Genomic DNA, 25,034 nt, shown 5'->3' with positions numbered 1-25,034 from the left:
TAGGTTTTGAAGTTATGGAGAGTTTCTATGTTTCAGAATGTTTTGTTTGTTGATCCCTTTTGTGTGAGACTTGGTTTGTCCACAGACTGAATCCTACGTACTACTTTCGTCATCTGAAAATACTACATTCTACTGTTCTGTGACTTCTTTCTTTTGGTATCTCTAGAAGAAATCAAGTACAAAAAAAAGAAAAAAATTGTTCAGAAGCAACAAATGAATGTAATGTTTCCTTCCCTCTTTCCCTCTATAACACAATCAATGTTATAGCTTGCTTTGTTGCTTAACATTTTCATTCATGGTTGCTGGCTGACTCTATTTCCCGGATTGTGGCAAGCAGAGGAAGTAACACAGTCTCTTATGAAGCCCCTGAGGCAGCGGAAACATGATCAAATGTGTGATTCCTTGCCTCCTTGGTTGCTTCAATTTTTTTTAAAAAAAATTGTTTGGTTTCTTCAATTTATTACCTAGGAATGTCTTTGTGTTCTACTTTTGAATATTTTCAGTTGTAAAAAGGAAGAACAGTATAGCAATGTCCCCATTTTCAGTGAATGAAAATGTAATCTCCATGGCAATGTCATCTTCATGTACTTTGAATCTTCTCTTTAGTTTGGTAAAAGTGACGAGTGGTGTTTTTGTTACCAAAGCTAATTGTAATCTCCAGCTGTTTTTTTGTTATCAATAATACAGCTCTCTACAACCTTCTATCATCTGTGTTCTTTACTTAATATTCTGGTTGACCACTATGTATATTGCTAAGATTATGTAAAATTTTATTCTTTTATTAAAGATTATTGATATAGATTAATTGATAGCTTAATAATATGTTTGACATTATATATATAAGTTATTAGTTTAAAGTATAATCAGAATATTAATAAATAAAAATAAATTATTTAGGTGTTATATATAATAAACAAATTTCATTTAATGAGGGCAATGTTAAAAATTATTTTCTAAAAATTAATAAGTATCGTTTAAAAAAATATTCAGTATCATATATAACTAACAAAAACAATGATTGAGAAAAACAATGATTTAATAGTGGATTTTATTAAAAAACAATGAAAATTAATGTTACATATTATTGAGAATAATTAAATATATATATATATATATTTTTTAAAAACTACTAAATAAAAAGCTCAATCATAATTTTAATATTGATATGATAACAAACAAAAAAATGACAAATGAAATTAAATAACTTATACTAAAACAAACAAATTAAATATATTTTTTTTAAACATAAAAAAAAACATTTATTGACTTCAATTCTTCTACAACAATCAAATTCAACGGAAAAATGTTACTCTTTTAAAAAAAAAAAATACAAAATCAAATTTCGTATGTAATTAAAATCAAATCATTTAAACTAAATACAAATGTTAAAGTAAAATATAGTGGAAATTTTATGTTTACCACATTCGAGCTACCACTTTTCATTTTTACCACCACCAAATGACATTTCAAAAATATCTTCTTCATTAAGTGGCAAAAAGCTCTTATGCCCTTGTTCTTTATATATATAATAAATAAATATTTAAATAAATAAAAATCTAAAAAAATAAATAATTTTTTTAATTTTTTTTCGAATTATACTATTTCGAAATTCAAACCCGAAACCCTAAAACTCAAGTCTAAACCCTAAAACATCAATCCTAAACCCAATTTCTTTTTTGATATACGAACCCTAAAGCCTAAACCATCAATCCTAAACTTTTTTTTTTTGAAATACGGACCCTAACCACTGAAACATCAACTTTAAACCCTAAACCCCGAAACATAAATTCCAAACCCTAAACCCTAAACCTTCAACTCTAAACCCTAAAACATCAACTCTAAATCCTACACCCTAAAACCCTAGAGTTGGTGTTTTAGGGTTTAGATTTGAAGGTTTAGGGTTTTAGGGTTTAGGGTTTACGTTTAGGGTTTAGAGTTGATGTTTTAGGGCTTAGATTTGAACGTTTAGTGTTTTAGGGTTTAGGGTTCGAATTTCAGAAAAAATATAGGGTTTAGGGTTTACGTTTAGGGTTTAGAGTTGATGTTTTAGGGCTTAGATTTGAACGTTTAGTGTTTTAGGGTTTAGGGTTCGAATTTCAGAAAAAATATAGGGTTTAGGGTTTACGTTTAGGGTTTAGAGTTGATGTTTTATGGTTTAGAGTTTTGGGTTTAGAGTTGGTGTTTCGGGGTTTAGGGTTTATAGTTGGTGTTTCATGGTTTAGGGTTTAGAGTTGATGATTTAGGGTTTAGAGTTGATGTTTTAAGTTTAGATTTAGGGTTTACGTTTAGGGTTTAGAGTTGATGTTTTAGGGCTTAGATTTGAACGTTTAGTGTTTTAGGGTTTAGGGTTCGAATTTCAGAAAAAATATAGGGTTTAGGGTTTACGTTTAGGGTTTAGAGTTGATGTTTTAGGGCTTAGATTTGAACGTTTAGTGTTTTAGGGTTTAGGGTTCGAATTTCAGAAAAAATATAGGGTTTAGGGTTTACGTTTAGGGTTTAGAGTTGATGTTTTAGGGCTTAGATGTTGTACTTTGAAAATAGTATTTTTGGCAATTTCCCAATATTTATATTTTTAATGAATTATTATAACATGACAAAAAATATATAATTTCTAAAAAAGAAGAATTAGTAAAATTTGTACTAAAAAAGTGACAATTTAAAATATATTTATATTGTTTCGTTCATTTGCTTACCCGCCCGTAGGGCGGGTCCGATCCTAGTATTTATATATAGAATACGAAAGAATTAAATATTGTAAAAATGTTTACATTTGAAATTCCTCAAAATAAATAGAATAGTAATTATTTCTACTTTATATTAATTTACTAGGGGAGATCCGCCCTACGGGCGGGGTATGATAGTTTGTTCATATTATTTGTGAGGTTGGGTGTTAGTTGTCTGTGCAGATTCCATGTTTGATTGTCTTCGTATCTGTATGCTGCAGTTGTAGGATTTACAATGCAGAGGTCTCATATTTGTGGAACTAAAAGAAGAATTTTTAATGTATTTTGTTGGTTTACAATTCTTTTCATTACCATAAACTGACTATGATTTACGTTTTGTTAGTTAGTTTGAATACATGCCTTCGTAATTGCAGTAGAAGAGGGATTGGTTGTATTAATTATGTTACTTGAAATAAAAAATGAGACCACTAATATACACCTTGAAGATTAAAAGTTTGGATGATTTTGATGGTAAAAGATGAAGATAGAGAAAAAGAACAGAACTTGGGGGAAGAAGAAAAAGTTGTATGTTTTATTTTCTTTTTATAGAGATTTCCATAAATGGCAAAACTGTTTCACAAAAGACAAACCAACTAAACCAAGATTCAAAATAGCCAAACCACATTAGATAAACTCATCATGTTGCTTGTTGATTGAGGTTGATGAATTATAAGTATTCTCAGCTGGACAACTTAGGTGATAAAAAGAAAAGAATAGAAACAAAGGAGAACATTAGATTTGATTTATGTTAAATTGTAGTATCTCTAATCCAACCCAATATAAATGTTGTCAAGTTATTTTTTATATTTGTTTTTATATATAACCAATACCTCTCGGAAATTCTACAATTCCTATTGCCAGTTTCTAAAACATAAACCACAAATGATAACACTATTTGTTTTTTTTAATATCACTATTACATTTTTTGCGTTTATAATTATGGTTGATTAATTTATGCCGCATGAATTATATTTTATGAGGTTATGTGACATACCAGCTGTGTTGATTTATTTGAAATGTATTTATTTTAATTGATGTTTAAAATTAAATAAAATAAATATAGTTGAAAGTTGAAACTAATTGTTTGACTTCTGTGTATGTTTTAATATGTTGTTTTTTCATCCGAACCGGAAAGTAGAATTGGACGATAAAACATAGACGTCTCGTGCACAAAAAGACATAGACGTCTTCTGACAGAAATTTAAGAAAGCAGAGTTTTGAAAACATTCGTCAATTTACGGCACTTGCTACACTAATTTTAGTTCTTCGAAAGCTCCTTCTACACTAATTTTTTTCACTTGCTACACCCAATTTTTTATACTTCTAATCATTTCCTAATTGATGGTTTAGGTTTTTTTTTTGTTTCCAAAATACCTGTAAAACTGAATGGAAACAAATATTACTTTCATAACTATATTCTTCGTATTATTACATGATGTAGCTACCGATTATTTTGATTATACAAAATGACTTTAACGATATCCGATTCTTAACAATGGGCTTTAAATTACTTTCATTTTATGGTTTTCACTTGATCGTCAGCCTATTTTGTATTACCAAAGAAAAAAGCCTACAAAATACGTGATGTTTTATATTCTTATTTAGGGTTTCATCTTCAATCGCCGTTACGTTCTATCATTGACGAAAGATGACGATGGACATCCCCGACGGCATCGCCATGAAGGTTCACGCCAAGGTGATCAAAGTCAAAGGTCCACGCGGCAAACTCACTCGTGATTGCAAGTATATAAACTGTGATTTCCAGCTCATCAAGACACCGTCACCGGGAAGAGACAGCTCAAGATCGACTCGTGGTTTGGCTGATCGGCTCTCACAAATCCAGTTCTTCAATCTGAACTGCTTTGAGCAATGTTGACAAGTCTCATCGCTGGTGACACTCAAGGTTTCCTTTATATAAGATGACGTATGTGTACGCTCATTTCCCGATCGACAATTTGATCTCCAATGATTTTCTTTTTCAAGTTCATAGCCAGTTACGATGGAGTCTCCTAGAATTAATGAAGATTAAAATTTAAATCGTTAAGGGTTTTGAGTGATGCCACGTGTCGCTCTGAGAAAGAGAGACTTATCTAGGTGTCCGCCTACGTGGCTTCACGAGAAGTGAGCAAACTCTACTTTATAATAATATATCGTAATAATGTCAAAGTGAACCGCCACTTCAATTTGTTCATAATCCCCTAGACTATATTTGTGAAGTGATTTATACACATGTCGTCACTATAATCATTCTCGCTGAAAAAAGATGACATAACACTTAAAATAGATGACATGGTTTTAGAAAATAGTGACATGGCATCGTATTAATTGTGAGATGTAAAATTTCCTTATAAAAATTTAAATTTTTTTGCAGGGATTTTAAATATGGTAATAAAAATAACTCATATATCATCTTTAATGTCAATTTTCCATATAAATATTTATATATGTAAACTATTAAATTTATTAATAATTCATATATCACAATTAAAATAATAATATATATGTATATATGTATCTCACATTAATAAAAATAAACTAAATAAAGTAACACTAATCCAAAAAAAATTTGATAGTTAAATATTTAAACATTATTTAAATTTATCTGTTCATATTCATCATTTAAATTAACAAAAAGTTTTTCAGTTTAACTAAAACAAACAAAGTCTCAAATTTATTAGAATTTATTTAATATGTAAATATATATATATATTTAAAATTAGATGGGAAGATATATATATATATATATATATTTAAAATAAATAATCATTAAACACAATAATATAATTAAAACTATTTTTATAAAATCTAATTTTATCTTTATTAAAATTTAAATAAAATCAAATTTAAATAGTTATACCAAATCAAAAGAAATAAGATTACAAAAATACGTTTATGATTTTTTATAACCATTGAAGTTAAAATATAAATTAATAATATTGAAATATAAATCAAAATTTTCTTTTGAAATAAAAAATGTTATGTTAAAAATTACTATTTCTGCGCATGGCGCAGGAAAACTCCTAGTTTATACATTATAATAATTCATATTGAACATACTTTTCAGCTTATATTAGTTTTTCATTCCGCAGACATAAAATGAAAATAATAAAATGTGTAAACAACTATGTTCTTTTCTGAACTTTTAATATTTGATTAATTTTGTAATCTCTAACACAATTAGTAAAGAGGAGTAAACACTATTATTTATTTTTAACTAAGATCAAACTGAACATTTTATATACTTATTAAAATTTATAATATAATTTCACAAAAAAATGTTTTTACTAATTTCTTTAACTTTGAATAGAATAATTTCTAACTAATGCTTAGCGAAACTTTTAATATAATTACATATGATTAATTATTTCTTGTTTGACGGGCTAAACCCTAGTAAAATTATTAAATGTGGAAATTGGAAAAGTGAGCGTATAAAAAATATAGTTAGAAAACTATGAATAAGGTATATATATATATTTGTGAAAATATGAATAAGATATATTAAAGGAAAACCTTGGAGAAAAATTTAGGTTATGGTTTTATACTTTTATTGATTACATATATTCGTGTAGATGACTGGCAGGGCCGGCCCTGAGATTTTGGGGGTCTGTGACAATGTTTTATGTAAAAATTTTTTTTTACTAATTTAGGAGTCTAAAATTTATTTTTTGGAGGTTTATGTTATGTAATTTTTTTTTCAAAAATTTTGGGACCCTGTTGCAAATGTTTCACATAACATTGCTCAAGGCCGGCCGTGATGACTGGTAACTAAAAATAGTAACAAATCATATGTTTATATCATACAGAAAAACCATGCATATCACTTATTATAGGAAGATAATCTTTTTAATATATTCAAGGTCCAGGTAAATATTAACAAAAAATAACATGTGTTATAATTTGAGAAGATAAATTACAAAGATTAAAATACTGAATCCTATTTTCCTTACAAGTAAATAATCCCTTATTGCCTTTTTGGTTACCAAAATTTCAGATTTACCATTTCTGGTAATTTTTTTTTTGTCATCAATTTTATATCAAATTAATCACGGTTAAAAAGTAAACATAATTAATTCCAGTAAAATAAATAAATACACATAAAAAAGTATTAACACGACGGACGCCTTCCTCTTTCAGAAAAAAAAAACACAACGGAGAGAGAGAGAACACAACGATACAGAAGAGAAGCGAAGGTCACAGAGAGAGACGGACACACGCGGCGGCGTAGATTTCCCGGCGAAAGGGGAACAAAGAGATTGAGATTTAGCGAGAGCATTCTAGGGTTTCCTTCTCGATTTCGCCTTCTTTGATTTCGATCTATTCTCTAAATCTTCATTCTTCTTCATTCATCATCCCTCCCACCTCCATTCTAGGGTTTCTTGATCCGTCTCGCTACGTTTCCTTACCCTCCCGGTAAACTTCAATTCGTCGTCTCGCGTCTCTTCGTCTCCTCTAATTTCACGAATCGACCCTGTAGGGTTTTGATATTCTCGCTCGTCCCCCTTGGTCTACATTCAGTTTTGTTGCTGATTGCTTTTTGGGTGTTTGCAGGTTGTTGAGTGCGACGAACTTTGGGCTGTGGATTCTGAAGCATGAGTATTGATATCCCCGGAGAAGGGGAGGCTTAAGGAAGCTTTGGGTAGAGGAAGAATTGTTGAGGTTTCCATGAGCGATGGGGGTGTAGCATGCATGCCTCTACTGAATATAATGGAGAAGCTTCCAGCTGTGGAGAAGACGCTTTGTGGAGGCAACAATGATACCAAGCTTGCTGGTAATTCTGAGAATGGCCACACATCAATCTCAGCTAATGATAAGCTTCCAGACTCTCAGCCAGCTCAGCCACCTAAGAAGAAGACGAAGAAAATTGTTAAGAAGGTAATTCGTAAAGTTATGGTGAGAAAGCAGAAGCAGCCGAAACAGCAGGCAGTGCAACTCCCTGGAGAATCACAGGTTCAGACGAAAGAGCACGATAAGAAGAGTGAACCTCTGCATGAGAATACTTGTAATGGACAACTCGAAAACGGTGGAGATTCTGGGTTTAAAGATGAAGTGGAAGAGGGTGAGTTAGGTACAATGAGTTCTCATGGGATTTTGGAGAACGGTGAAATTTCGCCGGTGAAGTCATTGCAGAGGAGTGAGATCGAAAAGGGCGAGATATCTGGGGAGAGTTGGAAGAAAGATGAGACTGCAAATGCGGAGTTCAGTTACATGCATTATGATAAAGGGTACGCAGAGAGAAGGGATTTATCCTCAGATAAGTACAGGAAAGGGGAAGAGAGAGACTTCAGGTCATGGAGAGATCCCAGTGATGAAATTGAGAAGGGGGAGTTCATCCCAGACAGATGGCATAAAATGGATACAGTTAAGGATGATCATAGTTACAACCGGTCTCGTAGGAATGGATCAGACAGAGAGAAAACGTGGAGATACGAGTATGATTATGAACATGAACCTACCCCGCCTGGTGGAAGGTTCGTGAATGAGGATTTCTATCGCCGGAGAGAATTCAGAAGTGGGAATGACAGGGCTACGAGGATCAGTTCTAAAATTGTAATAGAGGATAATTTACACAAGAACGAATGCAACGATCCCAATGGTCTTGGGAAAGAGTATTCTTCTACCGTGAACAAGCTGAAGCGACATGGAGCTGAACCGGATAGCTTTGAGCGCAAACACTCTTATGATGATTATGGGGATTATGGGAGCTCCAAATGTAGAAAAATTTCTGATGATTATTCCCGATCTCTTCACTCAGACCACTATTCACGTCACTCTGTTGAGAGACCCTACAAAGATTCATATTCATCAAAAACTTCATCTCTGGAAAAGTATTCTAGAAAGCACCAAGACTCATCTTTCCCTGCAAGGGCTTTTTCGGACAGACATGGACACAGTCCTGCACGATCTGACCTTTCTCCACATGATCGGTCTAGGTACCATGAACACAGGGATAGAAGTCCTATCCATCGGGAGAGGTCACCATATGCCCGGGAGAGGTCGCCATACATCTTTGAGAAGTCTTCACATGCTCGTAAAAGGTCTCCCCATGACCGCAGCCATCACCATGATTATAGAAGAAGTCCAAGTTACTCTGAGTGGTCCAGTGATCGTAGGGATGGCACTTCTAACTATAGGGAAGATCCCCAGAGCGATCGTAACAGACGTAATGGCCACAGAGAAATAAGCAGGAAAAGTGGAGTTAGGGAGAAGGGGGATTCTCAGGCTGGTACGGAGCTCGAGCATAAGTACAGACATAGGGATTCTAATGGGAAAGAGTCGGCTTCATCAAGCAAAGAATTGCAAGGTCAAAACATTTTGTACAACAATGATCCGGTGGTTGAAAAAAGTTCTATTTGTGATTCATCCAAGATTCCAAGTCCGTGTGCAAAGGGAAACGAGTCTGTGCAAGTCTCTGAAGCTCCTACTGAGGAGTTGCCATCAATGGAGGTAGATATGGACATTTGTGATACACCACCGCATGAGCCTGCAAAGGGAAAAGAATCTGTGGCGGCTGATTCATCTTTGGGGAAGTGGTTTTATCTTGATTACTATGGCATGGAAAATGGGCCTGCAAAGTTATCCGAGCTTAAAGCTCTTATGGAGCAAGGCATTCTTCTCTCTGACCATATGATTAAACATTCAGATAACAATAGGTGGGTCACTATTGAAAATGCAACATCTCCTACGGTCAACATAAATTTTCCATCGGTCGTGTCAGATGCAGTGACACGGCTCGTCAATCCTCCTGAAGCGCCTGGTAATTTATTAGAAGACATTGTAGATGCTGCCGAAGCAGTTCCTATGGACCAAGAAGCTGGATATTCCTTGCCTGAATCAGTGTCTATACCAGATACTAAGGAAATTTTAGTAGAACATCATGAAGATTTTCAGTTTGATAAAAGGATCGCTAGTCTCGTGGAGGGTTGTACTATCACCCCTGGAAGGGAACTTGAAACACTTGGAGGTACTGTAATGAATGTACTATATTATTTTTTTCCGGCCACCGATTTTATGCTTTTCAGCCAAAAAGCTAGCAAATATCTAGAGCATTTTTCTTTGTAAATTTAGTTTATTGTATCCTGGAGCTTCTCCGCCATACATAAGATAGGCGTATTTTTATCATTTTGCAGAAGCTATGCAGATTAAAGTTGAGCTTGAAGAGACTAGAAAATTTGTGAGTCCTGAAGGTATGTTTCGTTGGCACCACTTACACTTTTTCTGTAGCATGATATGCTTTTTTTTATTTGCTTCTGTTCAGTTTATATTCCTAACTTTACCTACATCACCTACTGTCTATAAGAAAACACAACGATACGAGTGTTTATATCTACTTATGTTAGATATGTTATATGGCAAGTTATATCTATATTAGTTCGTTTGTACTATTTGGAAGTGTTGTATGTTTGTTAAAGATGTAGTAGCCGCCTACTGCCACCATAAGATGGTTTGTGCATGAACATGGAGATCCATTTAGACATCAAGTTTGAATAATCGTAGCTTATTGTTTAGCTGCATGTTTTACATGACACTATTTAGAAGTTCTACTCTGGTATTTGCAGATATCACCTGGTGCTACTATCAAGTGGTAGATCAGTTGCTAGGGGATGAGGCGTCGGGGTCTTCAGAGCCCAAGACAAGGGATGTCGAAGAGTTGACGTCAGAAAATGTTGATGGATCTGAGAGCGATGAGATAGGAAGCTGGTTATCAGGTCGTTGGTCTTGCAAAGGAGGGGACTGGATAAGACGCGATGAAGCTTCGCAAGATATATATTACAAAAAGAAGTTGGTTCTGAATGATGGTTTCCCGTTATGCCTGATGCAGAAGTCAGGTCATGAGGATCCTAGAAGGCATCAGAAGGATGATTTGTATTATTCTCGAAGCAGCTCTAGGCTGGAACTTCCCCTGTGGGCTTTTTCTGGTGTCGATGAGAGAAATCAGGCGAGGGGAGTCAAGGCTAGTGTGCTCTCTGTAGTTAGGCTTAACTCATTGGTCGTAAATGATCAAGTTCCATCGATTCCTGATCCCCATGTCAAAGTTCGTGGTAGGGAAAAGTGCTCTTCAAGGCATGCTCGTCCTTCCCCTGCATCTAGTGATTCCAAGTGGGAATCAGTCGAAACTATTTCTCAATCAACATCTTGCGGTAGTCAAGATTTGCAGGGGTGTTGGAAAACCGGCGCATCTGTTATTACCCCTACAAATCGTCTGTATACAGTCGAGGATTTGCAGTTGCATTTGGGTGATTGGTTCTATATAGATGGGGCTGGGCAAGAACAAGGACCTCTGCCATTTTCAGCGCTCCAGATATTGGTTGATAAAGGTTTAATAAAGAGCCATAGTAGTGTCTTCAGGAAATCTGATAAAATTTGGGTACCTGTTACCTCTATCACAAAAACTCTTGAAACAAGTGCCAAACTCCAGGGAAAAAAACCAGCTCTGCCTTCAGATTGTCAAAGCCTTGTTGTCTCAGAGTCGCAGGATTTCAAGCATTCTGAAATGGACACTAGTCTAAGCTCGTTCCATAGTATGCACCCTCAGTTCCTTGGTTATTTCCGTGGGAAACTCCATCAATTGGTTATGAAAACATTCAAGAGTCGGGAATTTTCTGCTGCCATAAACGATGTTTTAGACACTTGGATCAATGGGAAACAGCCAAAGAAAGAGACTGACAAGTACATGTACCACTCTTCAGGTATGCATGACTGCCGGTATTTTAAGGCCGTTCCATCCCTCTTATTAGCTCATGTTTTTCTTTGAAGTTATTATCGGTTATTTCCTTTTCTTCATCCCTTCTGTTATAACAGTGTTCAATTTCTGCTCTCATATGTTTTGAACATTAATTCTTTTATCTTTTGTTTTTTTTTTTGGTTCATAAACCTCAGAATTTGATTCATCCTATCCAAAAAGAGCTCGATTGATGGCTGGTGAAATTGGGGACCATTCTGAAGTGGATGATGTGTTTCAGAAGGATGATTTGGCATTTGAGGATTTATGTGGGGACGCTACCTTCCATGTAGAAGGAAGTGGATCTTCTCGCACCGCGGGGATTTACTGGGATCTGTTAGATGGTCATGCGTTAGCACGGGTCTTTCATTTGTTGAGATATGATGTAAAATCACTTGCATTTGCGTCCATGACTTGTAGACATTGGAAAGCCACTGTTAATTCATACAAGGATATTTCAAGACAAGTTGACTTATCTTCTTTGGGTCCCAACTGCACAGATTCTAGGCTTTGGAGTATCATGGTGAGCACTCTATGCTTTCCGTTTACTGTATTTGAGAAATTTAGTACTTTCACTGATCTGACATGACATTCTCTTGCAGAACACTTACAACACGCAGAAGATAGACTCTGTCATTCTGGTTGGTTGTACAAACGTGACTTCCAGCATGCTTGAGGAAGTGCTTCGTTTATTTTCCCATATATCTTCTGTAAACATCACAGGCTGCTCCCAGTTTGGAGATTTGACATTGAACTATAAAAAAGTAAGTTGGCTCAAATTCCAGCATCCTCGATCAGGTGAATTGCGTTCCAGGTTAAGGAGTTTGAAACAGACTACAGATGTTGCTAAGTCTAAGGGCTTAGGAGGTGATACAGATGATTTTGGTAACCTTAAGGATTACTTTGATCGAGTGGAAAAGCGAGACTCAGCTAATCAGTTATTCCGAAAGAGCTTATACAAACGTTCAAAATTGTATGATGCAAGGAAATCATCGGCAATTCTATCCAGGGATGCTCGTATCAGGCGATGGGCGGTTAAAAAGTCAGAACATGGGTATAAGCGAGTAGAGGAATTCCTTGCTTCAAGCCTTAGGGGCATCATGAAGCAAAATACTTTTGACTTCTTTACTTTGAAGGTGCTTTCTGGTTTTCGTGTATGCTCAATATTATGTCTGCTCTCATTTCCTTACCATCAGTTTAATTTAATCCTAATGTATTTTGGGTTACCAGGTCGCTCAAATAGAGGAAAAAATGAAAAACGGTTACTACGTTAGTCATGGTTTGAAATCTGTCAAGGAGGATATCAGTCGAATGTGCAGGGAAGCAATTAAGTAAGGCTTCTTTCATCTTTGTCTTGGTGACTTCTTTAGTTCGTTGATTATTCCAATGATACTTCGATCTTTTCTTGCAAGTTATAGATACGCAACTTCTTCGCTACTGATCTTCCGCTTGCCAAACAATATGTAGATTGACTGTTGATATCCTTTCTTGATTATGGGTTATCATTTCTCAAGTCAATAACCGTTTTCTTCCCATGTGCTCGATTTTTGGCCTCAGTTTGTTGGGCTGTAGGATTTCGTATTGCAGACTTTTTATTCCTAGGCTCCTAGTTCTCAAGTAGGATTTAGTCTGTTGCAAAAGAGGCAGGAGTTGTTTTTTATTTACTTTCTTTATTTGTGGCTTGTAACTTTCTTCTGATTTTATCTTATGTATCCAGAGGGCGGAATCGGGGAGGCTCCAAAGACATGAACCGAATCATCGTACCATTTATTCAACTTGCCACACGTTTAGAAGAGGTCTCTATGGTTACTTCTTCATACAGAAGAGATGAATTAATGAAGTCATGGCAAGATGGCTCAGGGTTCTCATCAGCCTCTAAGTACAACAAGAAGTTGAGTAAATCAGTAACTGAAAAGAAGTTCATGAGCAGGACTAGTGACACATTGGGTGTAAATGGTGCGTTGGACTACGGAGAATATGCATCGGACCGAGAAATCAGAAGGCGTTTGTCTAAACTGAATCGTAAATCATTTGGTTCGGGAAGTGAAACATCTTCTGAGCTATCTGAGAATGACAGTTATAGCTCAGCTTCAGCTTCAGAAAGTGAATCGGACATCCGTTCAGAAGGTCGATCACAGGACTCACGTGTCGAGAAATACTTCACATCAGATGAGTCCTTTGATTCTGTAATCGAAGAGCGAGAATGGGGTGCACGTATGACCAAAGCTGGTCTTGTGCCACCAGTCACTAGGAAATATGAAGTGATTGAAGAGTACACAATTGTCGCCGACGAGGAGGAGGTACAGCGAAAGATGCTGGTTTCTTTGCCAGAAGACTATGCTGAGAAGCTTAATGCACAAAAAAATGGTACTGAAGAGTTAGATATGGAACTTCCTGAAGTCAAGGAGTATAAACCAAGAAAGCTTCTTGGCAACGAGGTTTTAGAGCAAGAGGTGTATGGAATCGATCCCTACACTCATAACCTCTTACTTGATTCAATGCCAGAATTGGACTGGTCACTGCAGGATAAACATTCGTTTATAGAAGATGTAGTCTTGCGTACCCTGAACAGGCAAGCTAGGTTGTTCACTGGATCTGGTAACACCCCCATGGTATTCCCTTTAAGGCCTGTGATTGAAGAGCTCAAAGAGAATGCTCGTGAAGAGTGTGATATACAAACAATGAGGATGTGTCAAGGCATCTTAAAGGCTATAGAAAGTCGTTCTGATGATAATTATGTGTCTTATCGGAAGGTATAGCTCTGTCATTCTTTTATAGGGAAATCATCAATTTATTTAGGACTACTTCTGTTAATCTGCTACTTTTTTGTCCAAGTAGGGCCTCGGTGTGGTGTGCAACAAACAAAGTGGTTTTGTAGTAGAAGATTTTGTTGTTGAATTTCTTGGAGAGGTGGGTCTGCAGCTTTGCAGTTTTATGTTTGTCAGTTACTCAGCTGCACCATTTCTGAAATTCACTGGGCATGCTGTGGAACATTCTCTGAAAGGGAGCTCTGAACGTATGTTTTGGATATTGTAGGTTTATCCTGTTTGGAAGTGGTTTGAGAAGCAAGATGGAATTCGTTCCTTACAGGAAAACAAAACTGATCCTGCACCAGAGTTTTACAATATATATCTTGAGAGACCAAAGGTATGAATAAAAGATGATGCTTGGACTTGTATTTATTATTTTAGACCATTTTCTTACTTTGTATTTTGCACGGCAGGGTGATGCTGATGGATATGATTTAGTTGTTGTTGATGCCATGCACAAAGCTAATTATGCTAGTCGAATTTGTCACTCTTGCCGACCGAACTGTGAAGCTAAGTAAGTTAAATTCTCCCCGTCTGCACTCATCCATTTCTGCCAGAATTTTGGATTCTGAGAGCAGAACCAAGTGACCGTTATTATAATTAGTGTCATACATGATGCATGCATAAACCAGCCTGCTTAAGCATACTCAGATCAATACACATATATCAATTGTTTATTTAGAAAATTTGTCTGGATACACTTAACAACATTTGCTTATGGTTGTATCTACTCTGCTCATACGCATTTGGCAAGTCTCTTTCTTTTACCTATGCATAGCATACATGCATTTCGAAAATTGGGAGTGGAACTCCAGATGCTTGAGTCGCTTGACTGTCTTCCTATCTAATAATAAGTTATAAATGGTTCACTCACCCCACCCTCCTTTTTCATCTGGTGCTTCTAGGGTTACTGCGGTGGATGGACACTACCAGATTGGCATATATTCAGTACGTCCTATTGAGTATGGCGAAGAGATAACTTTTGATTATAATTCTGTAACTGAGGTCTGTTCTTCCCTCTTTTCATATCCAGTTCCCACTATAGGAAAGTATTAATTCGTTGGGTTAATCTTTTTGTTCCACTCCACTGTCTAAAGAATGATACTTATGCCTGCAACAGAGTAAGGAAGAATATGAGGCGTCTGTTTGCTTGTGTGGTAGCCAAGTTTGCCGAGGCAGCTACTTGAATCTCACTGGTGAAGGTGCATTTCAGAAGGTAATTGGGTTATTAACATATATATGGTATCAAAGATACGTGATAATGATATTGGTTCTGTGTGCTTGGTTTAAAAGGGCTATAAATTTTTGCTGTGTGCTTGGTTTAGAGGTTTGGTGTGTGCTTGTTCACTAACGACTAATTAGTTTCTTTGTACCGGAGTTTATCTTTTGTCCTAATTGTCGATTTAGTTTTACGAACCATATTTGTAACAGGTATTAAAGGAATGGCATGGTCTGCTGGATCGACACAAACTGATGCTAGAAGCTTGTATACTAAATTCAGTTTCAGAAGAAGATTATCTTGAGTTGGGAAGAGCTGGACTGGGAAGTTGTTTGCTTGGTGGGCTGCCAGATTGGGTGATTGCGTATACTGCTCGTCTGGTTAGTCTTGAATCAGTTTATGTTAGTTTATCGCAAAACTATTGATGGGATTACAACTTCTGACAGAAAGTTTCTTGTGCATAAAGGTGCGATTCATCAATTTCGAGAGAACTAAGCTTCCAGAGGAAATTCTTAAGCATAATATGGAAGAAAAGAGAAAATATTTTTCAGACGTACACCTTGATGTTGAGAAAAGTGATGCTGAGGTTCAGGTCAGATTATCATTCTTTTAATCTTTTTGCAGGTTCTTTCAATAGGTCATGATGTCTTTTATGATATGAAACTCTGTGCTGGCTTTGGGATGTAGTAAAAGGGGTTTGGTTTTTCTCCAACTTTTATAGCTTGTTATATCTGTAACTTTGATGATACAGGCTGAGGGTGTCTACAATCAGAGGCTTCAGAATTTGGCTGTCACACTTGACAAGGTGACTGCAATCTTTTCTTCCTTACCTTTCACATTATTTGTGCAAGTGTTTGTAAAAACATTATCCCCAAACGAAGGTAGTCTCTGAAAAATGTTATGCACAGGTAAGATATGTTATGAGACGTGTGTTTGGGGATCCAAAGAACGCTCCTCCTCCGCTCGAGAGGCTTACTCCTGAAGAAACAGTCTCTCTTTTATGGAACGGGGATGGTTCCTTAGTTGAGGACCTGCTTCAGTGCCTGTCACCTCACGTGGAGGAAGGCATTGTTGATGAACTTAGATACAAAATTCGCGCCCATGATCCATCTGGATCTGCAGATGTCCTTGAGGAGCTTCAGAGATCATTACTTTGGTTAGTGCATCAATCATATTACTTATACTTGAAACACTGTACTTTTAGGAAACAGATTATACTTATTAAAAAAAAAAATTCTGTTCTCTATGAAGGTTGAGAGATGAGATTCGAGATCTACCTTGTACATACAAGTGTCGGAATGATGCTGCAGCTGATTTAATACACATATATGCCTATACGAAGTGCTTTTTTAAAGTTCGGGTAAGTTGTTCCGTATAAATCTTTTAAGTGAAAAAAGAAGGCAAAATCTTGTTGAACTTTTTATCTGACAGATGGTCTTGGATATGTGGCAGGAATATAAGTCCTTTGTCTCTTCTCCTGTACACATAAGCCCTTTAGATTTGGGAACCAAGTATGCGGAGAAACTAGGTGACAGTATAAAGGAGTACCGGAAAACTTATGGCGAGAACTATTGTCTCGGGCAGCTAATTTACTGGTATGAACAGACGAATACTGATCCAGATGTTACATTGGTGAAAGCAACCAGAGGGTGCTTGTCTTTGCCCGACGTTGCTTCCTTCTACGCAAAGGCCCAGAAACCATCTAAGCATCGTGTTTATGGACCAAAGACGGTGAAAACCATGGTTTCACAGATGGTAAAAGTCCTTGCTTTGACCCCACTTCCGAAGTACATTTTCACTTTGTCGTGTTATTTTTTTTCTCATTTATTTCTTACTATCTGTGTGTACACAGTTAAAGCAACCTCAAAAACCATGGGCAAAGGATAAAATATGGATGTTCAAAAGCAACCCGGTAGTATTTGGAAGCCCGATGTTCGATGCTGTCCTCAACGACTCGTCACTAGATAGAGAACTGTTGCAGTGGCTAAGAAGCAGACGGCATGTCTTTCAAGCGACATGGGATAGTTAGGTACAACACCTTTTTATTATTTCAGAAGGTTCCCTTTTTGGGAAAGCGAGCAGCCGAAGGGTGGGGGGGAAGCAAAAGCAATGCCATTGGCAGCGAAGAGCCTCAATCAAGCAGCGCTTTCCCCTCGATTTTTATTGTATAGCTTTTGCCACATATAATATAAGATTTTGGAAATTGATAATATAACTTTTGGGTTAGGAACCATTGTTAGATGTTAGGCTCTCACATAATTTTCCAGAGAAGAGTTCGACTTAGCTTTGTATCTCTTTCTTATTTTGTTACCTAGATCTCATGTTCTTATTTTGTTACCTAGATCTCATGTTCTTTTGTTCCTAGATCTATATATATTATAAAGGTTGGCACCCAGATGATATTAAAAGAAAGGAATATACATAATACAACTATAAAATAGATGCATATAAGTATATTATAATATTGTTACAGTTTGGTGTGAATAATTTGCTATGACCAAACAGCGTGTATTACAGTAAGTTTAGCCGGAAGATAAAAGTCATAAAACAACTAAGAAGATGAAGAACTACTCATCGTCTGAATCATCGGAACTGTCATCTCTCCGTTCAGCAATCGCCGGAAACAAACGATGTTGAATGTTATCCGTCGACGGTTGATTACTATCCTGCATCATCATCACTTGAGTTTCTTTCTTGCCCGAATGAGTCCTTGTCTTCGTAGCTGATGTCGTAGTTTCCTTAATTTGTCTACAAACTTTCTCCAACATGATCAAGAAATCACGCACTATAGCAAACAAACGCAACCCTTCGTTCTTAGCAGACTTGCCATGGAAATAATCGGCAGAGCTTTTGACCAACGCCATGATCCTCTCTTCTTCTTCCTTCATCCATTTTATGTCAGCATCCGCACGTTCTATAAACCCAGCTAAAGCTTTCTCGAAGTCGCTCTCTTCCTCCATCGACTTCAAAAACTCCCTCGCGTTCGTCAGCGAGCCGCTTAGATTCGTCAGCGTCGCAGCTAATCCATCAGCGTCTATGACCGCTGCTCTCTTGACATCTTCAAGCTCTGTTGTTAATCCCGAAACCACTTGGAGTCCCGTGCTTCGGTAACGCTCCACTGATTGTGGACTTGAGTCTGTGCTGTTGTTGTTGGTGTCCTCCTCTGTTCTAACGCTCGAGAAGCTTTTGCTTTGGAGGCGGAGAGCACGAACTCCTTCGGAACGAATGATCTCAAGGACAACGAAGTTCAAGAGTGTGGTTTTACCATCTGTTCCTTTGACGTCAGATAGTTTCAAGAGCGTGTCTAGTTTGAAAGCTTGTGCGTCACCACGGAAGGTTCCGACATTCATTCGGTTTCCTGTCTTGAGAACTGCCTCTAGTAGTTTCAGGAACAGTCTGCTGTTCCTCAGTTTCTTGCAAGCCACCTGAGGCAGCAAAGACACAACACATGGAGGGGGAGATAAGTTATGTGTAGTAGTAGATTCAGGTGTATAATTGGTGTGTTTATTAGTGTAGACTAGTTACCTCGAGAGTAGAGAGTGATTCTTTGATGCCAGAGACTTCTTCCTGAAGTGAGATCATGAACAGAAGAGACTCTATACGTTTGAATGCAAAAGGTATATCAACAAGAATCTTCAAAAACCTCTCTGCAGGGCCAAGAAGGTTAACATCTCCTGAGTATAGTCTAAGTTTGAGTTCCTCTTCTGTAGTTGGAGCCATCTTCAGCAACGTTTGGAGGAGCTCCACCGGGAGCTCATTACCTTCTTTAATGGCCTCGACCACTTCCTCGGTTGTTACATTCAAAGCTCGGAGAAGAATAGATAAGTTCTGAGCTTTCCTTGGATCAATGATCTGTATATACTGGACAGGAGAGTCTCTAGATGATTCTCCTCTTTGACCACTCTTGTTTTTGTTCCCATCATTGTAACCAAACAGTGACTCCATCGCCTCTTCGTTGAACCTACAAAAGAACAAGGCAGGCAAGTTAGGTAAAGCCCCAGGAAACAAAAGCTTACACAAGATGTTTTAACTAACTGGAATGAGCCGGCGCTGATCTCATGCCAAACCATTTTCTGGTCAGGGTTAGCCATTTTATCCCAGAAAAACGGTTTTAGTTTTGTCTTTGCAGCTCCGGTCTCAGAATCAACATCAGAAGCATCTCCAGAGGAACTATGACCTTGGCGCTTTCCAGCCGCACCTTTAGGTGGTGCAGGTGGAGGACGAACAAGTTTAGGTGGTGGAGGAGGCTTTGATTTAGGAGGTGGCGGCGGCTGTGGAGGTGCAGGAGGAGGAGGAGCTGCTGTTCTTCCCGGGGGAAGCTTTAATGGAGGAGGATGTCCTGAGGATGTGGACGCTTGAGCTGTTGATAACTGATCATGACCAGTAGTTCTCTTTAGAGACATTCTAGAAAGAAACGATTTCTTTTTGGAACTAGCACTGAAAAATCTTCTGCTTGGGTTTGCGACTGCGGGAGATGTCTCATTTGATCCTGAAAGAGCAAACACAAGAGTTATAGTTGGAGGTCTATGTCTATGTAATTTTCTTCAAAAAAAAAATTAGGAGGGTGAGGCTAATGTTTCATTCGGCTTTGTCCAACTATGAGTTTATAGTTGTTGAAAGATCAAAACATGAACCGTTTCGATTAAAAGAAAGCATCGTTACCAGGTGATAAATCAACTAGATGTAGAAACTGTCCTTCGTCTCTTGGTCCATCTCTAGGACCGCGGTTGCGTCTGAAGCAACATAGGAAGAGCAATGCAACTAGAAAGAAGGTTAATACAGCTGTTGAAGCAACAGCAATGATAAGTTCCATCAAAATATCATATTTCTTCGCCGGTGATAGAACAACACTTGGACTAGGAGCAACAACGCTCGGTTTTCTCTTAACCGGAGCAGAGTTTGATTCATCGGGTGGCGAATGTGAAGAAGGTTGAGATGGAGAGGTTGAAGGTGCACGGTCATAATTTCGAGAGGTTGGAGCGGGACCCGGAGTGAGACGTGGTGCAGGACCAAGGGCGAAGTTTGGAGCAGATACTGTGAACTTCTTTTTCTTACTGATCAGCTTTCTTCTTGGATAGCTTGTAGTAGAATCAAGGAGAGGTCCAAACCAATGCCGATAACCGGTTAAGACGGATAGCTTTAGGTACCCATTTGCTGCTGCTGCTTCGCGAGAGATGTAGACAAGACAGTCTTTGTTCTCATCTTTGAGTTCTTTTCGACAATGTATCTTTGTTTGCTCTGCCTATCAGAAATGAGATGTTCGTCAAGAAACACAAAACCTAAACCTTAATCACGATTTGACCAACGAAACAAGGAGAATGAATTTACCATGTCGACGCCATGAGCCTCCTCGGAAACAGAGGATCGTAAGCGATTGGCACCGTCACGAGCGATAATCTCAACGGAGACGCAAACAAGAACAACGAGAAAGATGGCCAGAAAAGCTTTTGTTAATCTCCCCATTAACCTCCGTTTCTCATGTCACGGAAACGCCGAGAGTTGGATGAGGGAAGAACAACGACGGTAGATATCTTTGCCGTACTCCCTCGGAAGCAAACCGCCATGCAGAGAAGCTCCGACCACGTCCGAACGCTTTTTTACGGCGCCGAACAATCCCAACCACACGCGGAAAATGTTGTCTAAAACAGGAAGACAACTAAAAATGTGGTTTCTTTTAAAAACAACGAAAAGAAAAGCTCTGTTTTAGGCTTCTTTTTTTTTTTTTTTTGAAGGTAGTTGTTTTTAGATGTTGTGTCCTCCTGTAAGAGTGACAGAAACGAAGATAGTTAATTCATTTACCTGTCTTTTTCATTAACATTTTTTTTTGTTTTTATATGCTATATGATAAATTAAAATTGTAAGATTTCATCCAAATGATGTGTTTGAGAGACTTAACCAAATTTTCAAGAAAATAGAACGAAAATCATCTTTTTAGAAGATTTTATCAAAAATTTAAAATCTTTTACCACCCATGCACATGTCAATTGTATAATAGTCAATATTATATTATCTAACGTTTGTATGAACCTCAAAGATAATAAGAATTTGCTCTTCTTATTGCTTAAAAAAATTACACAAAACTTAAGTTCTCGATATCAAAACTCACACAGATATCATCTCTCGATTTCTCTATATATATAACAGCATATTATCCTAATCCTATTAGTAATCACGTATGTTTAGATAACTCCTAAACACAATTGACTTTTATCTCCTTGATCACCAAACTCACTTAGGATTAGGATAGCTTCTTCCTCAGACTATCTTCAAGCTTATTTCAACATTCTTCTCTTTAAATTTGTAGTCTTTCTCTTCTACATCATGAGCGCCGATGAGGTCTCATATTTCTTTATACTTGATTCTTCCCAAAATTTTGGTTAGTATGTTTGTCTTTTGCTCATTCCAAGTAAAGAAGTTGTGAAAGATTTAGTTCATTGAGCATCACACCATAACTATTTTGAAATTGTTATTTTGATACCGTGGGCATGTGAAAGCTCTAAATATTAAGTTCGGGAACCAGAAGGAAACACCACAATTAGTTGCATCTATTCTTTGAAACAATATGAAAACTTAGTAAAACTTAATAATACTGATAAAATACAAAAAAAAATTGAAGAAACAAAATCCTAAACTTGTTTGGTTATTTAGAAGTATTACGCTAATTATTTGTTAGTGTACTCCCTCCGTATCACTTTAAGTGGTGTTTTATGAAAAAAAATCTGTTTTATTTTATTCTACATCATGAGCGCCGATGAGGTCTCACATTTCTTTATACTTGATTCTTCCCAAAATTTTGGTTAGTATGTTTGTCTTTTGCTCATTCCAAGTAAAGAAGTTGTGAAAGATTTAGTTCATTGAGCATCACACCATAACTATTTTGAAATTGCTATTTTGATTCCGTGGGTATGTGAAAGCTCTAAATATTAAGTTCGGGAACCAGAAGGAAACACCACAATTAGTTGCATCTATTCTTTGAAACAATATGAAAACTTAGTAAAACTTAATAATACTGATAAAATACAAAAAAAAATTGAAGAAACAAAATCCTAAACTTGTTTGGTTATTTAGAAGTATTACGCTAATTATTTGTTAGTGTACTCCCTCCGTATCATTTTAAGTGGTGTTTTATGAGAAAAAAAATCTGTTTCATTTTATGTGATGTTTTCAAGTTTCCATGTAAAAAGTAAATGCAATTTTATGTTTTTGACTATTTGTATTCTGCAGTATGATTTTTTATTGGTTGAATTATTTGTATTTATTGTTGTTTTTATATAAACGAAAAAAATTAAATAAAATTTTGTAATTTTTAAATCGGCGTGCAAAAACATTAAACCTCATTTATTGTGATAGAAAAGGGAGTAATTAACTAGGTTTCATTTGGTTGGTGGTCTTTTAATAATTTTTGTGATTCAAATAAATGTTAAATAAAAAAGGAAAATTAGGGAGAGTATTTGCGCTGTCAACTTTATACAGCTTGAACCAATTTTGTTTTGCTAGATCTGCTAAATAGGCTAGATCTGCACTGTTTTTTTTTTTTTTTTCATTTCAAGCTTAGAACCCTTCTAATAGGACTTGTGTACAAAAAAGGTAGAACATTATAAGAAAATGGATTAATTTGTGAATTAGCCATATATTGCATTTAAATTAAGTAACTAACTTTGATTTTCACATAATCTAGTATCTAAAATTTATATCATAAACTGCCCGGTTTTATCCTTTATTTTTGCAGGTACCAGGTAAAAAGGTGGAAAAAAATAACGTGGCCACTAGAAAGAAGAGTCATCCACATATACTTTTATTGACCACATACATATCCACCGAATTCTATTCTATATAAAATAGTATAAAATTGTAACTTTATCTACAACCCTTAAATATAAACATATCTCAAATCCAATCCTTAGATATTAAAACTTATTCCAATCCCACCCAACTTCTATGCTAAACTCTAAACTCTAATCAGTAAACCCTAAACCCAAATCTAAACCATAAACCCAAATATAAATCATAACTCCAAATATAAGTACAAAATCCAAATAGAATTGAACAAAAAAATAACATAGTACATATTTGTGAAATTATAAAATATCTGTAATTGCATGAAAGAAGTTATTACTGACCTCAACCATACTCCTTCACCTTCTAAATACTAAACCTTAAACTCCAATCACTCAACTCTTTCCCAAATATAAATCCTAAACCCCTAAATACTAACCCAATCCTAATCACACCTCAACCCCTAAATCCTAAACCATAAACCCTAAACTTAACCCAAATATGAACCCTAAACCCAAATATCAAAATTTAAACTTTAACCAATGTTAACCCCAATATTTCATAAACTAAACCTAAATTTTAAAAGGCCAGTAAGATGCATTACCATTCTACATGAGGCATATAGAATAGAAATGGTAAAAATGTAGTTGCAATCTAAAGATCATCTTAACATATTTTTCAAATGCTGATATGGTCATGCCTTCATGGAAGGTGGTAATGCTTGCCCCAATGCCAACTCCAATCGTACATAAACTAAACCATATCAACTATCACTAAACCCTACATAAAAATATAAACCCTAATCCAATGTCAACTTCAATCTTCCATAAACTAAACCCTAGCCACTAATCACTAAACCCTATATAGAAATATAAACCCTAATCCAATGTCAACCCCAATCTTTCATAAACTAAACCCCCAAGTAACATGCATTTCCATTCTACATGAGCCTATAGAATAGAAAATGTGACAAACGATATAGCACATTACATATATATATTGTTCAAATTTTGAAGTGTCTATGATTGTAGGGATAGAGGTAATGCTTACACCAAATTCAGATCGTTGTGCCGAAAGAAACGAAGATTAACGGCATTAGAGAAAAGAGGTGGAAGAGATAACATCATATATGTATCATTCCCATTCAACGTCACATTGTATTCTGTTTTATTTGATATAATAATAAATTTTATTCCATTTACGTTCAATATATTATTTCTCTTTACAAAATCATATACATACTAATATAAACCACATATAAACACCAATACAAAACTCATTCAATAGAACATGAAACAACAACAAACAAGATTGAACCCTCTCTTTCAAGCATCAAATGAAATATAACTTACTATATAGTACATTATATGTTAATAAATATGGCAAATAAGTGAAGAGCCAAATTTGAAAGAAAAATAATATGTTCCATTTCATAAAATAGTATAGAAGTACTATTACCCTTCCAATTCATCCATGACAAACCTGAAATACAAAATGAAAATGAAGACACACATTAGTTTACAAGTTGGAAGAAAATGACAGCATATGAGATATGCTACTAGTATATGCATTACTTTATGCTTAAGTTAAATGTTTAGTTGTGTCAATTCCAAATAGCCTATGCGAGTAAAGAAGTAACATGTGCAATTAGAATTGAACCATCTAATATAATATATAATTTATAGATATGGAGTGGAACAGATGGTCTGATGGAATGGAAAGTGAATAGTATATTAGTTATGATGTGATTCTTCAGAAATAGCAGAGGAATGGAATGGCACATAACC

At 36.1% G+C, this 25,034-nt stretch overlaps 2 protein-coding genes across 3 annotated transcripts; one reads left to right on the top strand and one right to left on the bottom strand.

Annotated features, from left to right (window-relative positions):
* The first annotated feature begins 6,850 nt into the window (after positions 1-6,850).
* On the top strand, positions 6,851-17,864 carry LOC106299884 (histone-lysine N-methyltransferase ATXR3-like). Of its 2 annotated transcripts, none has more exons than XM_013735900.1 (20): positions 6,851-7,133; positions 7,272-9,684; positions 9,851-9,907; positions 10,280-11,410; positions 11,601-11,965; positions 12,045-12,578; positions 12,673-12,773; positions 13,160-14,195; positions 14,281-14,352; positions 14,479-14,589; positions 14,666-14,766; positions 15,158-15,257; positions 15,373-15,468; positions 15,684-15,851; positions 15,938-16,063; positions 16,223-16,276; positions 16,380-16,627; positions 16,723-16,831; positions 16,924-17,226; positions 17,324-17,864. In XM_013735900.1, the coding sequence occupies exons 2-20, from the start codon at positions 7,386-7,388 to the stop codon at positions 17,498-17,500; spliced, it is 7,188 nt and encodes a 2,395-aa protein (XP_013591354.1). In that variant the 5' UTR covers positions 6,851-7,133; positions 7,272-7,385; the 3' UTR covers positions 17,501-17,864. The 2 variants fall into 2 exon arrangements, with proteins under 2 accessions (XP_013591354.1, XP_013591355.1); XM_013735901.1 differs by having other exon boundaries at positions 6,851-7,193.
* A 43-nt stretch (positions 17,865-17,907) lies between these two features.
* LOC106299997 (formin-like protein 3) lies at positions 17,908-21,117 on the bottom strand. Its single transcript, XM_013736033.1, has 5 exons — positions 20,800-21,117; positions 20,134-20,713; positions 19,507-19,960; positions 18,997-19,432; positions 17,908-18,896 (listed from the first exon to the last, which is right to left on the bottom strand). The coding sequence occupies exons 1-5, from the start codon at positions 20,932-20,934 to the stop codon at positions 18,039-18,041; spliced, it is 2,463 nt and encodes an 820-aa protein (XP_013591487.1). The 5' UTR covers positions 20,935-21,117; the 3' UTR covers positions 17,908-18,038.
* Between the last annotated feature and the right edge of the window lie 3,917 nt (positions 21,118-25,034).

The sequence above is a fragment of the Brassica oleracea genome, chromosome C6 (assembly GCF_000695525.1).
Source record: "Brassica oleracea var. oleracea cultivar TO1000 chromosome C6, BOL, whole genome shotgun sequence".
Taxonomy (NCBI): domain Eukaryota; kingdom Viridiplantae; phylum Streptophyta; class Magnoliopsida; order Brassicales; family Brassicaceae; genus Brassica; species Brassica oleracea.
This window is presented reverse-complemented; position numbering and strand designations above follow the sequence as displayed.